Raw genomic sequence first — 17,023 nt, 5'->3', positions numbered from 1 at the left:
AACCAGTTCATACGTAAAATAAGATATTATATTCATTTCGTTAGTTACTGGCAGAACTTCAGAAGTTTTTTTTAATATTTATTGGCAATAGATAGTTAATTATTTCTCTTTAATTATGAAAAGTAGATCTATGGTTTATCAACACTGATATTATAATAGATACCTTCAAATGTAAGATATTATTTTAATAGTACTATACAGTATTTTGTCACTGTTCATAGGTATTCTTTTTAATTGTACATGTTTTGAAATGTATATCAGTAAAAAAAATGATAGTGAATGAAAGCTAAACCTAATCTGAATTACTGTGTTTTTAATCTGACTGAAGAGAATCTGTGAATTTTTAATTAAAATTTCACTGATAAGTAATTTACATATTTATTAAATTTAATTTTCTTATTTTCATTTAACATAATGACTAGAAAATGCAGTTTTATCTAGTTTTGTTTCATTAAACACATCATTGTTTTAATTACTTTAAGGCCAGCCTTGTGCTTTTATGGGATTTAATGGTAGTCAATAATTGGCAAATAATTGTATTCGCATATCAACAAGCCGTGAACAGGTAACTTTAAAAAAAACTTTAATTTTTATCAGTTATTCATCATGTTTTAGTTTGAATTAGTTTTTACAGAAATGTTTATGTTGTTTATTTTCACTAGTCGTTTGAATCTTCCCATTATTGTTGAAGACTACAATTGATCAGTCTCTTTTGGCACATAAATCCATGTGGGGAGTCCCAAATAAGACGGATAATGCATCCGGGATTCCACTGCTAGCTATAATGTTTATAATGTTTATATAATTTACAAGTATTTTTAACTTGGTTTGATTATACCATCAACCAACTCATTTATTTGCATTCGTTTATAATGATAGTTAGTTGTAGTTTTTCAGTGTTGATGCCGTTAGATGGAATAGCTTTACGATAAATATTTTAATTTCCGGGTGACAATTTTACATATTGACCTAAGTTGTGATACCATTGAAAAACATGGAGCGATAGACAGATCCTTCACTTTGGTTTGTGAATTTTCATTAGCTCGTAACCATAACCTCATCAAGGGTCAAATATTCCAGTCTCTGGGTGAATTCTTAAACGTTAGAATTACTATTTTTTAGGATTCGGCAGTGCACTTTATTGACGTCAGTCAGTTTGTGCTATACTTACTTAATTACCCCCGTTAGTCTTTGTGGAGGAGTATAGGCCGCTCACCAGCGCTCTCCATCCAACTCTGTCCTGGACAATCCATTCCACTTGTTTCCAGTTGTTATTCATCTTTTTCATATCTGCTTTTATTTTTCGACGTGATGTGTTCTTTGGCTTTCCACTTTTCCGCTTCCTTTTAGGATTACACGTTAGGGCTTGCCTCGTGATGCAGTTTGATGATTTGTGTAATGTATGTCCAATCCATTTCCATCGTCTTTTCGTAATTTCCTCTTCAGCTGGAAGCTGGTTTGTCCTCTGTTGCTGATGGTATCCGGCTAATGGATGTTGAGTATCTTGCGTAGACAACTATTTATAAATACCTGTACCTTCTTGATGATGGTTGTAGTAGTTCTCCAAGTTTCAACTGTTCAGGGCTTTCTAGCACTGAACGGTATACCAATTGGAATCATTCTCTGACAAATATCACTTATATTAAAATCTTGTTAAGTAATACAAATGAAGCACACTACTTATAAGTTACTAAATAGTTCAGTAATTAAGATAATTCTTATAAAAGTTATCTTGACTACACAGTTCAATGCATATTTAATTAATCTTAATATGGTAATTTATTTTACTACTAATTTATATTTTAATTAATTCTGTTTGTCTTATTCAATCCATACATAGTATAGAATATTTATTTCTTAGCTAATGAATCTAGTATAAGTTTTTTTTAATAAAATAAACATTTAATTTTATCAGTGACCTTTTACTATTCTTTTTGTGCACTTTTAAAAATAACTGTAACTAACCTATATCCTCTTTTAATTAAATCTTAAATTTTATAAAGAAAATGAGAAGAAAAAAAGCCTTTAAACACAATACATTATCTATTGTGTTAATAAAGAACAAGTGTGTTTAAGAATAAATGTTTTAATAGTTGATATCATGAGCCAATTGAATCTAAACCCCCATGTAAACCTGGAAGCACTAGGCGGCCGTTTCTTCCTACTGTGGAACTCCTCAGTGCTTCCAGGTTTTCCATGGTGATCTAGCTTCAGTTAACTCATAATCTCAACTATTAAAAAAATTACTGTAATATTCACAAAACCCCTTCTGATATTATTAAATGTCCTATAAATAAAGTCATAATTTATTCATTATGATAAGAAAAAAAATGTGTGAAATAAAAATGCTTTACATTTTTCTGACAGATATGTCTCTTCTTTTCTAAGTAGTTAATAGTCGTTTGTTTTGGAGAAATTCATGAAGTCTAAAGACCAGTGAATATTTGTTTCATTGTAATGTGAGACTATTGAATATAAAACTGTTAAGATTATCATCGAAGACTATTAGGCTTATTTTATCTATGTTTTGCTATATTGGCAGTTTGATACCCTTTGTGATTTAATAGTTTTCAGGGTATAATCAAAATGTATTTATATTATCATACTGGTCAAATAATAGTCTCCTTCAAACTTAAATTCTATTTTTTATCGTGGAAGCGGGGTTTTTTTCTTTTAGTTGAAATATGATTAAAGAAGATCATTGTGTTTACTACAAGCAGCTGTTTACTTTGACCCAAATTGTTTAGAATCTAGCATGATCACATTCAGACCCGTCAACTGTCGAGATGGACCTGTTTTTCTTTCGCTACTTCATCATAATCTAATGATGGACATTACACAGCTAACATAGTAGAGCCGTAGTTCCTCTTTAGAACTATATTTTGTGTAGTGCAATGAGTTTATTTCAGAGTTTTCGACTACTCTCTTTAAAATATTTTTTCGCCATTATTACGTTTATAATGCTTTATTACATCGAAGCTGTAATCTTTTATATATCATTGTGATGGACTGCTAACAGGCATAGGCTTACTTATTGAAGATCCATTTGATCAGTGATACTAAAAAAAAGATTGCTGAGATGTAAAATAATTTATTTTCTGTTTATTTCGTAATTAGATGGGTTCACATTTATATGATTAGTTGGTGGCTATTTGTTGTCGTTGGAATACTCAGTTTAACTACTGCATTCATAATCGAGGTAATTATTTGTTTGCTAAACAATAATAGCCTGTTTATTTCAAATATTTTTTATGTTCAGCGCTTAACGGCATGTTGTTTGAAGACAGTTTGAGAACAAAAACGACATTATAATGTTACACAGTACACCTTAGTATTTATCTTTTTATGCATTAGGACTGAAACGAATAAACGGGATCTCGATCGATGGAAAATATTTCACGATACGATGTGGCCAATCAATGGCTACTCTCGGGATTAAATAATTGACGTATTCTATCAATCACACTGATATCAAAAAACAAAGCAACTATACAGTATGCCAGATTTTCTCTTCTAACAAAGTAGCACATATATATACAAAATACTGAACATAAAACTAACTGCATTTGCTAGTTTTCTCTATGACCATGAGTGATTTTATTTCAAACTATATTTCTCTCTCCAAATAAATTAAATTTTTCTATTTCATAATCATAGGAAGCTATTTTAGAAACAAAAAACATTACTCATCCAAAAATGAGTTGCAATATAACGGAGAGTCAGATTGTTTGAATGAAGCCATAACAACAGTTGAGGCAGAATAATATGAATTCATAATATTTCATAGTTTCTCATCAGCTACTTCCAACTGTATATGGTACTAAAATCTAACATTGAGGTACGATGTAGTGTGAAACAACTGACATCGATAACAGAAAGAACTAGGATAACAAAGATTCTCAATAATAACTATATACATATATCTGTGTAAGAACATATGTAAGGTCATTTGGAGATGGAATTTAAAAACAAGAGGTGACTGAGGTAGAAATTACATGAAGTCTGGAAACATATAGGACGAAGTGTGTGATGTTTATAGAGGTTGTGCAGCGTTTACATAAGATTCATATCACTTGAAAATGAATATGTGAAACATTTGGTTATGAGTTAGTAATTGTCTAGAATAAGAACTTTATAAGATGGGTTACTAATTAAGTAACCGGGATTACATAAGTTTGCGGAATTAAGTGAATGAAAAAACCGATAGTTGAAGTGATGATTTTGGGGTACATAAAATAAGAATAAGTTTGACGAAGATCACATTAAAAAATAAACGCTAGCAAAATACTAAAAATGACAATGACAAAAATAATAATTTACCAAGGTCGTGATAAGTTGATCATTGTCTCTTTCTGGACAGATAAATCAGGTTCAAGTTTCCTTCGGCAAACCGGAGAGATGCTGCGTTTTCTTGTCTGCTAATAATTTCGAGGGGTTGTGGAATTTCAATGATATGTACGGTATCAGTTAAATTCCGTGCTATTGCATTATTTAGAGACGTTGCACCTCTCAGCCTTAAATTCTTTGGAGCGTGATCAAAAACGCGAACCTGTACTCTTCTCTCTGCTCTTCCAATGTATGTACTTTGGCATGTGCATGTAAATTTATAAATACAATTGGAGGTACTAAGAAAGAAGGGCGTTTCAACTTTTGCTTGTTTGGGTGAGCAGTCCGTTTTATATAACGTCTTCAGTCTTGCTAATGGATAAGTGGCCTTCATCGCGTCATTCATCCTGTAGTTAATTATTCTAGTGATTTCATCTCTTTTACAGCGCATCAGGTTTTCACTTCTACTATATCGTGTTTAGCATGTACGTTGGTTTTGGCATATTTCTTGACGAATTTCTTTGGATATGCATTTTTACGTAGGCAAGTTGTAGTAATAGCAAGTTCTTCTTCTAGGCTTGCGTCTTGAGCAAAGTTTATGAGCGTGGTCAGGTTATTTACTGTAATTCATCTCAACACAAAATATTATTTCTTACTTCATTTATTTGATGTTTGATTTTTCTTAGGGAACAGGTGTTCAGCTTAATTGGAGTTACTTGGAGAGTTTTAATCCCATCTTCTGGATAGCGAGGGTTCTTCGGTCCCTAATGTATCATTTAATTTAAACTAGTAAAGATTAATTTAGATCTAATCCGAGGACATAATTGATAAGCATCGATAATATTGGTTTTGTCTAGAATCAATTTTTGGAATAAAGTAAAAGAATTCTTTCGCATGGTGGATATTCGAATAAGGCACATCGATATAAAAATGTTGTAGCTATTATAACAAAGCTGTAAAATAAAATATACACTACATGCTGCAAAATAACTACTTGAAGATAACCTTCCTTTTTTCATTGTCATTGTTACCATATTATGTCGATCGCTTTCGCTATTTATTTATTTGTATCCAGATTGTCATGCTATTCTGGTATAGCAACTTGGACTATCTCACATCTAAGCAGGGTTATATGTTGATGATGATGATCAACTAATTGACTTATCAACACTGAAACGATTAATTGATATAGAATTATCCTATATATGTTATATTATCTGAGATTAACTATTTTCATTGTTTTAAATTCAGAAATAGCCATATTTTCATATTAATCAATAATTTATTCAAATAGAGCAAGAACAAACATTGATGCAGAATAGTATGAATTCATATTATTTCGAGGTTTCTCATCAGCTGCTTACAAACCAAAATTGTGATAGAATTTTTTCACATGGAGATAGTGTGAAACAATTGACATAACTGGATTACAATAGCAACTATATATATATATATACATCAGAGGTCAAAAAAAGGGGTTAATTCAGGTTGGGTGGTGTAATAGTTTAGTAAAGTTCATAAATTGTGTGATAATTAGAGAGATTAATGGAATTGAATAATGATAAGGTAGATTACGTAATAATAATTAAATAGAATTTGGAAAGTTAAGATAATTTAAGAGGATCAGGTGGTGGAAGTGTGTGAATAAAATTTTTTTAGTTTAAGAATTAGGTAATAAGGGGGGGAGTATAAAATATCTTAAAATCAGTAAATGAATAAAATAACCAAATAACCAAAACACAAAAAACAAACGGAAACAAAAGAGATTACCAGGGTAGTGATAAGTTTATTAAAGTCTCTTTTTGAATGCATAAACCCGGTTTCAGTTTCTTAATTGCAATGGCTTCAGCAAAGCGGAGAGTGGTAGTACTTCATTGTCTGTTGATAATTTTAAACGCGTGCAGAATATCGACGGTATGCCCGGTTCAAGTAGATGCCAAGCTATTGCACTGTTGAAAGCTTTAGTCCCTCGCAGCGTCAAGTTCTTCGGAATATGCTCAGAAATGCGAACTTGTACTCTTCTCTCAGTTCTTCCAATGTATGTGCTACGGCATGTACATGTGAATTGGTAAATGCAGTTGGAGCAACTGAGGGGAGAGGACTTGTCGATCTTCGTTTGTTTCAGTGAGTAGTATGTTTTCCATAACGTAATCAGTTTGGCTGCCAGGTAGGCCACTTTTAAAGCGGAATTAATTATGTGATTGATAATCCCGGCGACTTCATCTCCTTTGAAGCGCAAGGATAGGAAGCAGGTTTTCTTTTCAACTGTATCATGCTTAATCGGAGGGTTTGTATTAGCATATTTGTGGATGAATTTCTCCGGATATGCATTTTCACGTAGGCATTTGGTGATTGTAGCAATTTCTTCTTCGAGGCATTCTTTTGAGCAGATTTTGCGTGCGCGGTCAAAAAGGTTTCGCACAATACCCTTTTTATAACTCATTGAACAGAAGCTGTTAAAATTGAGATAAACTCCGCTCCAAGTATTTTTGCGGTGAATGTGTGTTTGTAGTGTGCCATCTGATGTTCGCCTAATTCCAATATCTAGGAAATGGCATTTATCATCAACTTCATGTTCCATGGTAAATTCTATATCTTTGTGTACTTTACTGAACAGACTGAGTAGGTACATGGAGTGTTGGTGATTTTTGCAGACAAGGAACGTGTCATCCATGTATCTGCAGTAGATTGTGGTACTTTCGATTGCGTGCTTAAGTTTCTTTTGTTCCAGATGTACCATAAATATGTCGGCAAGAATTGGGCCCAGAGGGCTGCCCATTGCTACTCCATCAATCTGGCGGTACAGAACATTGATAAATTTAAATTGTATGTGTTTTGTACACGAAAACAGGAACTGTTTAAATTTCTGGGTTGGTAAAGGCAGGAGTTCTGGATATTCACATATGATCTCTGCCGTTTCTTCCAAGGGGATATTTGTGAAAAGCAAAGAGACATCAAATGAAACCATGAATTTGTCAGAGACATTAAGGTTATCAAGTTTTTGTACAAATTCAAAGCTGTCTTTCAAACTGTGGGTTGCTAGTTTCTTCCAGATTGGTTCTAAGCATCTAGTCGGCCAGCGGGCAAGTTTATGAAAGGGTGATTTGGCCATAGATAATATTGGTCTTATAGGGATGTCGGGTTTATGTGTTTTGGGTAGCCCATATAAGTATGGCAATTGTGACCCTTTTGGTTTGAGTTCGTTATACGTATGATTATCTACTAGATTTTTCTTAAAGAGTTCTCTCAACTTTCTTAAGACACGTTTCTCTGTCGCATCTGTTAAGTCTTTCTGGGTATTGTCGATGATAAATCTGGTGGAGTTATTTAAAATGAACATTACCTTATTATTATATTCATCTCTGTTAAGAATGACTAAACTGGAACCCTTAACCAGACGAAGTAGCATTATTGTTTCGTCTTTAATAAGTTTTTCCAATGCTTGATGATGATCTTCGGTGAACACCCTTGAGTGTGGGATTGGTGTCGTAACATACTGGTTTGTGATATCCACTAATTTAGATTTAAACCAACTATGCTTTTCGTCGTTCATGGGTTTAAGGTCTGACAATTGTTGATATAAATATTCAAACTGCGTTTCAGTGTCTACTCTGTTGCATTTTCTTGGGATATGAAATTTGAATCCAAGGCAGAGTGCTTCAGTTTCAATTCGACTTAGTTTTTTATTCGATAAGTTCTGTATGTATTTTCGTGGATTGGTAGGAAATGCCACGTGGTTTTGTTCTTTAACAAGTGTTTTGGTTAATGTCTTCATGAATTTGTGACTGGTTTTCGACTGAACATCGCGAATGAAGTTAATAAGTTTAATACGACATACAATATTTAAATCCATAACAATTTTGTCATAACCAAAGGATTCTATCTTAAGTTTAGAGATAAGATCCTTAGTGCATTCAATTTGGGATTTGGTGACAGAATTCAGCTAATAACTTTTGTAACCAATATTTCTTCAGCAATTAGAAACTGTTCGGTTTCATTATCATTTAGGTGTCTGTCAGTTATTCATCCAACAATTAAATACTGTTTGTTTTTGTTTAATGATATGAGATATTATTTTATCATAACTGTCTATTTTGAAAAAAATTTTGAAACTCTTATTCAGTCATTTTTACATCGACGTGATTTACAACCGGATATATCGGTGATTCAGAATCAACCATTTGAAATAATGAGAAATAATGTCAGTAATTTTGAGGAACCTATTGGACATTCTTCAAATCAGGTTTGTTCTTCTCATCATCATAATACTGGAAGTGATGAAGATGAAACATCGAAATATAGATCAACGCACTTATTAGTATCATCATTATCTTTTCTCAGACGACGATCAACTACTGAGATGATTCCTATAACGTTGGATGAAATATTCCGGTTAGTTTTCATGTTATCGCAAATGCTATTTAGTATATTTATTTTGGCCAAATTTCATAATTTATTATTAGTAAGGTTATAACCAGCAGACAAACCCAGAACTCGCATTTCATCGCATTCGGGACATTTCAGGTAGATGCATCTTCATCTCAGTGTTGATATTTACCCTAAGATCTAAACCGTTGAATCTATTACTTCAAACATTAACTCATTATTCACTCAGTTATTGAGTACAAAAAGCCACTTTTTTTTCAATGGGTATACATTTATTTAGAAGGGTTTCTAAAGTCTCTTACTTAATATTAAGGATTGTGGATGATTACAATGATGGCGAGAACCCAGCTTTATTAAAAATTGTAACTAAATGACAAAATTGAGACAGTCTGATTCGTAGGGATATGTATCAATAAAGACTGATCAATTGCAGTCCTAAATATCAACAACTAAAAAATATGAACTCTTGCCAATAAAGATGTTGGTTGATTTTTGTGAAGCTGAACTAAGTATGATGTAGAACCAAAATTAAAGTCTCTGTTCGGAAAAAGAGTAAGTAGGATCAGAGATAAAACTATAATTAATAAGTATTCATTTAGTTTCAGGCAATAACTGGAATACTACTTAGATTTGTGTATTGGTGTTCATATTCAAATAGGATATTCGCTTAAAAAGCATAATCTTCATAAATCACCTTTCTCTTTCAATATATATCATATTGTCAAATATGATATGGAAATCAGTAGTATTAGGATCTTTTTTTTATTACAATATCATAGTTTACTCATCAAATACAGAGTTACGGAAGCTATCAATTTCATAATAAAATTATAAGTGGTTTGATTACAAAAGTGATACTAATAATAATACAATTCAAATTTGCTTTTTAGCGTAAATTAAGTTTAGCAATAAAACCTTACAAGGGTTAAAGAAGTAATTCACTCATTAGTACAATATTTGACTGGTTTCGAATCGTTATACCTGTCGAACTGCTGTTTGCTACTTATTAGATTGTATTCATTACATCAAGTCTCTTTCTTATAACTGTAATCAAACCAGTTAAATAATATTTTCACGCATATTTATTCATAAAAATAAATTATATTTTACAGTGATTTAATAATTAGAAATATTCAAACTCTGTGTTATAACTTGTGACCTGTGTGCCCGGCTAATGTATACGTAATGATACCGCCAATTAGAGAGCAGTGAATAATTATCGATCGAACCAATGACACGTAAAACCCGTACGAGCAGCCTAGAGTCCTGATTGGTCCTGCTTTCCGCCTAGCTCAGCCAGTTAAGTCCAGAACAGCAATATCAGCCTCTGCGATATGAATCATTTATTTCAAGCACACTGGGTTTATATACCAACCAGACAGACCACATCGTACCAATAAAATAGGAAACAACATCTGTACAAGATTTGGCCAAATGTGGCTGTGAATGAGGGAGGTAGTAATTAATAAACAGGGAATAACTCAAGAATGGTAAATCGCATAATAATAGTTCATAAGGCAAAATAAAGCTCATAATACGAGGGGTATGAATATAAATAGTTTAGTTATTTAACGATTATACGATAAAACTATACGTATATTATTGGTCCACAAATGGATTCCAAAAGTTACAATTCATTATTCTTACCGGGACCTAACACTCTGCACACACGATACTTTACTAATTTTATTATTAAATTTAATAAATTATATTAAAAAGTAAATGAAAGAAAGGATTGGTTTTCATGTGAATTAAATCTTGAAATTGTATTATTTGTTAAATGAAGCTTCTAGTAATGATCAACTTTTTTTGTTAACAAGTCAAAAGTAAGAACATGGTCTAGCACTTTTAATGTTAATATTACTTAGGGTATTATTTATTATGAAGATAGTTTAAATGTCAATCGTAATTTTTAAAATACATTAATAACAATTGGGATGATGAAATGACTTCAACCAGTGAGTCATGGAAAATCAGTTATTTCGTTCTACTTTCAAAATATTCGGTACTGTCAATCTATGATGATTAGAAGTATTCGAAATAATGTACTAACTAGGATTTACCGAAACAGTGCAATTTAAGCCATACAGAACTAGATGAGCACAAACGGGAGTATTTGTAATAAGCGGGTAATCAAGTGAAGAAAAAATCGTTAGTTTGTGCAATTACCACAAAATCTCAAATTTAATTTAAGACTGAACCATAGAAACTCATTTTTTGTTATTCTACAGGTCATACTGAAACTTAAAATCTTTACAAAATGATCTATTTTACCTCAAATATTACTTACTCTACGAAATGATTTAGATTGGATCGTTCAAATATTGATAAAGAGCTCTAATATATATGAGCTACTTTCCATTATTTGATACATATGATAGTAATATTATGAAGGTGATACAAACTTGTATTAAGTTCATTAGGAATTGTGTTTAAATTAACAAGCAAAAAAGATTTACTAGTTAACTTATTTTTATTCTAGAGATCATATTTTAGAAATAATTTTACTAAAAATCAATTCATATTTATTTCAATGGTTGAGATCATGAGTCAGTTTCGAAACTGCCATCCAGTGCTTCAACTGACTCATGATCTCAACCATTGAAATTACTATAATATTCACAAAACCCGTCTCATATTTATTTGTTTGATTTATTGTAGCTGTAAACTTCAAGAACCATCAGAAGAGTCCATTATTGCTGAAATATATTCCCACCCACATTTTCGAAATTTTGTAGCATTATAAATAATCTGTATAATAACGACAACAGATATCGTTGTAACAATATTGAGATATCAAAATAAATAGATCCTGAGAGTTTTGCTAAATATTTTTTAGTATTTTACATAATATTGAATTTATCTACTCCTGCTTATTCTTATTATATTAATAAATACAATCTCTGTGACCAGTAAAATGAAACTCTATATTACATAAAGTTTAAACAATCCTCAGGAATATTTACCTTTAGTGTGTGAATAACAATAAAACACATTCTAGTTGTGATTCTACTTATCCGGTTATTCAATTGGATAGTTCAGTGTATAATAGAGGGAACAAAATAAAGTGAAATAACCAATAATTTTAATAGATCATATATATAAACTAATACATTCTCCAACACTCCAGCATAGAATTTGCTATTCTTTATTACGTCCGATCTATTTTCCTATATGTTTGATACTTATAAGAATGTATTTATTATGTTCTCGCTATCGTAACTTCCAAATTACGTAGTACAGTTTTCAGAAACTTGTAGTGTGGCATCGAGTCTTGGTTCAAATGGATGTGGACGGAATAGGAGAAGCTTTCGCTTAACAGGCTTCCGTGTCTAGTAGCAGGGGATCACCAAAACCTCCAGGCAGGAACCTAGGTATGTTAACAATAACAGAGGAAAAGAAATTAGTAAATCATAGTGTGATACTATCCTTAGTCCTTAAGAATAGATCAAGTTGTCTCTTAAAGTACTCTTGGGAATTCGCTTGGACTAGCTCGGCCTGCAGCGAATTCCAGCTTTTGACAACTCTTAAGGAGTAGATGTTGTGTCAACAGTCCGTTCTGCTATGTTGTGTCTCCAGGTTTTGGTTGTTACCCCTTAGGTTTGTGTTGGAACTAAGCTTAAGTAGGTGTTTGAGAGGATGTCCAGAAGTGTTAAGGATACTGTAAGCCACCAGAAGGTCACCTCTAAGACGTCTATACTCTAATGGGTAAAGGTTAAGTGAATGGAGGCGCTCTTCATAAGGTTTAAATTTGAGTCCTCATACTGATTTCGTGGCTCGCCGTTGGATACGCTCCAGAGTGTCCTTATTCTTTTGGAGTGAGGGAGGAAATACTATGTTTCCGTACTCTAAATGGGGGCGGATAAAACCATTGAAGATTATATGGAGAGTTCTTTCGTCGAACTGTTCAAAAATGCACTTCAACGTTACCAGTGCAAGGTTTGCTCGGAAGGCATTTTTGTCGCAGTTAGCGTAAGACTTTAAATCATGGGGCACCAGGACTACTAAATCTTTTTCAACTTGGGATACTACTAGAGAAGAGTTTCCTAAGTTATAACTGTAGTCTGCGACATGTCGCAGATGGACTACTTTACACTTTGAAGTGTTAAAGGTAAGTCCGTTATCGTCTGCCCAACTTTGAAGTCGCGTCAGATCCTCCTGAAGTGCCTGTGTATCGTCTTGGTTGCGTATCTCTCTCCAAAGTTTCACGTCGTCGGCAAAAAGTAGTAAGTCTGACGTTACCTGTTGAGGAAGATCATTTATATAGATCAAGAAGAGAAGAGGCCCTAGTACTGAGCCCTGGGGGACCCCACTAGGACATTCCATAGCCTGAGATAAAGTGAAATTAACCCTGACCTTAAAGTGTTGATTTTTTAGGTATGAAGTGAGCCAATCGATTAGAGGTGGTTTGATACCTAGTCGTTTGAGCTTATTGGTAAGACACAAGTGGTTAACCTTATCAAAAGCTTTTGAGAAATCAAGGTAAATGATATCAACCTTTCCCTTGCGATCGAGGATGCTTGTCCATCTGTCAACGCAGTCAGCAGGTTGGTTATACAAGAGTAACCCCTTCTGAAACCATGCTGTTGGGGTGAGAAGAAATTTAAGGACAGTAGATAGTCATTTAAACCGTCGCATATCAGGAACTCCATGATTTTTGAAGGTATTGAGAGAAGAGCCACCGGTCGGTAACTTGAAGGTTCGCTGCGTCGACCTCCTTTAAAAATTGATGTGATGTGAGCCAGCTTCCGAATTTCCGGCAGTTTTCCTCGGCTTAGCGAGTGTGAGAACATCATGCTAAGCGGCATTGCCAGGATTGAGGCTGCCTCCCTCAGTATGGCAGAATGGACCATATTCGGGCTAGAAGAAGTGTCCATTCTTAAGTGCTGCATTTTTCGGAAGACCATGTCAGCGCTCAGGTTCACTTCGAAAAGTCCTTTGGAGTTGCAGATGAAGCTTTCGTCAGTATATTTGATATTGGTCAGTTTAAATGTCCGAGAGTATTGTTCAGCCAAAAGGTTAGCGGCGTCGCCATCCTTGTTGGTCGGGCCGTCAAGACCTACCAGTAGGGAAACTCCAGTCTTGGCTTGACGAAGAGAGGCTGCATAACGGAATAAGGTTTTCGGATTAGAGACAAATTTGTCCATAAGCTTTGTCTGGTTCTGAAGCCTGTCACCTCTTATAGCATTCGTGCATATGTTCCTTATATGTTTGTATTGCCTGTACGAGCCGTTATTGTCAGTTCGTTTGTACTCTGCCCAACAGTGCCTTTTGTGGCTTAGCAGGTGAGGAGTACGGTTCCTGATGTTTGTGGGTTGATGATAACCATGGGCGACCGTTTGAGGAACTGTATGATTTGTAGCACATATGAGCGTGTGCAGTAAGAAGTCCCACTGACCGTCCACATCGAGTTGAGGGTGGACATCCCAATCCTCCTGTTGAAGATAGTCCTGTAGAGCTGACGCATTCAACCGTTTGAAATTCCAGCGCAGTTTTGCTGACAAAACTGAAGGCTATAACAGCGTGATCGCTTTTCCCCAGGGGAGCTAAGGTTGAGAGGTTGTAAACTAGAAATTCTCCGTTTGTAAATATATAATCTAAGCTCGACGGTGTGACTGTTTCTCCAACGAGTTGCCTACTTTTCGTTTTCGTATAATCCCAAATCCTCAATGAGGTTGAAGAATCGAGCTTCAGTTAATTTTTTCCCTCCAATACACTGTGTTCTGAGAAATCGACTCTAGGGTTATTGAAGTCTCCGAGAATCAGGATATGAGTGAAACCGAGACGAGTAGAGCGGGATAATCCTTCCAGCATACGACTGTCGTACTCGATGTCGGCGGTGGGCTTCCTGTATATGAGTCCGACTAGACACCTCGAAGTAGCAGACAATCTTACACAGCACTATATGGATTCCTCAAGATTGGTAAGTTCGAGGTTATGAACTTGGTGTACCTCCAAGCAAAGTCGTATGTACATGGCTACTCCACCCCCGATTCCTGATTTCCTGTCGTTGCGAAACAAAGACATCCCAGGGACTGCTAACTCCTGGTCCGATAACTGAGAAGATATCCGAGTTTCAGGGATTCCTATCAGATAAGCAAAATTAACATTGCTAAGCTCATGTAGCTTATCCATTTTATTTGGTAGACTCACGGCGTTCATGTATAGGGAGTTTATGCTTTCGATTTGAAATGTGTGAGCTTCTTCCTGTTTGTTTGTATGAGCCTTACGTGAATGGACAGGTAGCCTACCTATATAAGGTTTGCCGAGTTGATAGACCCTCTCATTTACACGTTTTTTTATCATCGAGACAATCCACAAGTGGAATGGTCAGCTCCATCTTGCCTTTCTGCTTGGCCCTGGCTTCATATGACCTATCCGGGTGCACGTAGATTGCAGTTGGCAACCGACGTCTGTTGGGACGAAATGATTCCAGAGTTGCAGCCGCCGCATGGGAGGATGGGAAAGTTATCCTCACTAGCCGGGGTCTAGAATCACCGTCCTTCTTGGTTAGTCTCGTCATATGTTGAGTGAGTATGTTTTTGAGCCTCAAGAACTGTTTGATGAATTTCCATTCCCCAATATCTGAATTTGCTTGACTAGGGTCCATGTTTTCCGGTACACCTTGCACAATTATATTTCTTTCGAGGAAATACTTCTAGCGATATTCTTAAGGGATGTTCCGGATGAGACTGCGCTCGGAATACGGTATTTTGGGCAGTATTCTTACGTTCCCATCTGATTTCAGTAAATGACTCGCTAGCAAGATATCCTCTACGTCGGTAGCGTTCTTAAGTGTTACACGAAGTAGCCTCGGTGATTATGATGTTTAGATTCCTTCCCACGAGTGAGCCGTGTGACCGTCAAAGGCTCTATTCTTGGAAGTTCAAGTTTCTTGTTCAGTTCTCCTCAGAGCATCCTATAATTTTTGTCCTGCAAACTGAGAGGAAGGTCAGGGTTGTCTTTGAGGTTCATGACTATGAGAGAGTCATCACGAACCGTTATTGTCGTCCCAGGTTTTCCTGAGCGTTCAGGTTTAGCACCTTGTTGTCTGGTAGTCTGTGTACGTTTATGAATCCTAGGCTCTTTGATGACCGGACGGACATTCTTGGAGGTAGACTGTGCGTCGAAATCACCAGTTGATTTCCATACAACACTTGGGATGCTCAGCTTAGACGGTGACGCCTGGTTCTCTTGAGCTCTGTTAACGTGGGTCCAATCACTTACATAGTTTTTGGGGACCACGATTGCATTCCAGGTCCCTGAGCTGGGAGGCTCGAGTTTACTGACTGAGTCTATTACCGTTGACATAATGATGAGGTTGAGTTTCAACGTGTCATAATTAGTGATAATGCATGTCCATCGATGGTAGACCTGTCGACATCCCTGTTCTTGTTTTCGTTGCGCGCACGTGTTTGTGTACCCGTTTCATGACTGTCTTTTTCCAAATTTCCTGACAACTTATTCCGCAGACCTGTCAATAGGACAATGATGTTATTCAGCAAGACTACAGCATCAGTGCTGCACGTGACACATTTCCACATATGATCAGACTTGCTGAGACTGTTGTACGCAGTTCCTGTGAGATCTGTGCACGCTTCGTGGAACCAAACTTTGCAGTTGTCGCACTGCATGACAGATGTAACAGCAAAACAGCATCCAGGTAGTTTGCATGATTTTTTCATAACTATGAAGATGCCACAGGTATTCGGAGTTTGACAACGCTTTAACCAGTAACACCTTCTAACATGAATCGTACCCACCAAGTGAAATCAAAAGACAGAAGCGAGGAGGTTTGAAGGTATATTTGATGGGCTATCAATATATCGAGGATCGTCTGATCTAATCTGGCTAGCGGTTGCAGGGGTTGTTGAGCACGGCGTCCCCACTCGTGATCTGGTGCGGATGCATGACCGAGCGCCTTCAGCTAAGTGAGTCCATTGAAACTAATGTGATCAGCATCCAATGTCGAAGACTTACAGAGCTATTTATTTTGGGGATTTATTTACCGCCACAATTATATTGACGTAAACTGTGTTATAGATGCTAGCGTAAGACTAAAACTTTCAAAAATACACTTAAAAGCACACTGAAAACGGGCAAAAATGGATAGAAACGGGCGAGGTAAACTGAACTAGCCTTTGCGTGAAAAACTGAAATAAAACACGAGTAGTAAGCTGAAGCAAAAGCATAGTTAACTGTTAAATTGGGTGAAACTCGAAAAAGAGTAACCTACCGAATGTATAGCTTAGAATAGATTCTTTCGATCAGAAACGGTACTTTTGTTGCGTAAAAACACAATAACGTTAGG

At 35.3% G+C, this 17,023-nt stretch overlaps 1 protein-coding gene across 1 annotated transcript in view; it reads left to right on the top strand.

The window, feature by feature from the left end:
* TPCN2 (Two pore calcium channel protein 2) overlaps positions 1-11,633 on the top strand; it is a 40,915-nt gene extending 29,282 nt beyond the window's left edge. Inside the window, exons 18-21 of the mRNA XM_012942399.2 lie at positions 483-565; positions 3,118-3,199; positions 8,450-8,718; positions 11,374-11,633. Of these exons, the coding sequence (XP_012797853.2) occupies positions 483-565; positions 3,118-3,199; positions 8,450-8,718; positions 11,374-11,458 (519 nt within the window). The 3' untranslated portion in view covers positions 11,459-11,633. The remainder of the gene's footprint in view (positions 1-482; positions 566-3,117; positions 3,200-8,449; positions 8,719-11,373) is intronic.
* The last annotated feature ends 5,390 nt before the right edge of the window (positions 11,634-17,023 follow it).

The sequence above is a fragment of the Schistosoma haematobium genome, chromosome ZW (genome assembly GCF_000699445.3).
Source record: "Schistosoma haematobium chromosome ZW, whole genome shotgun sequence".
Classification (NCBI taxonomy): Eukaryota; Metazoa; Platyhelminthes; class Trematoda; order Strigeidida; family Schistosomatidae; genus Schistosoma; species Schistosoma haematobium.
The sequence above is the reverse complement of the archived record's forward strand: the minus strand, read 5'-3'. Positions and strand labels throughout refer to the sequence as shown.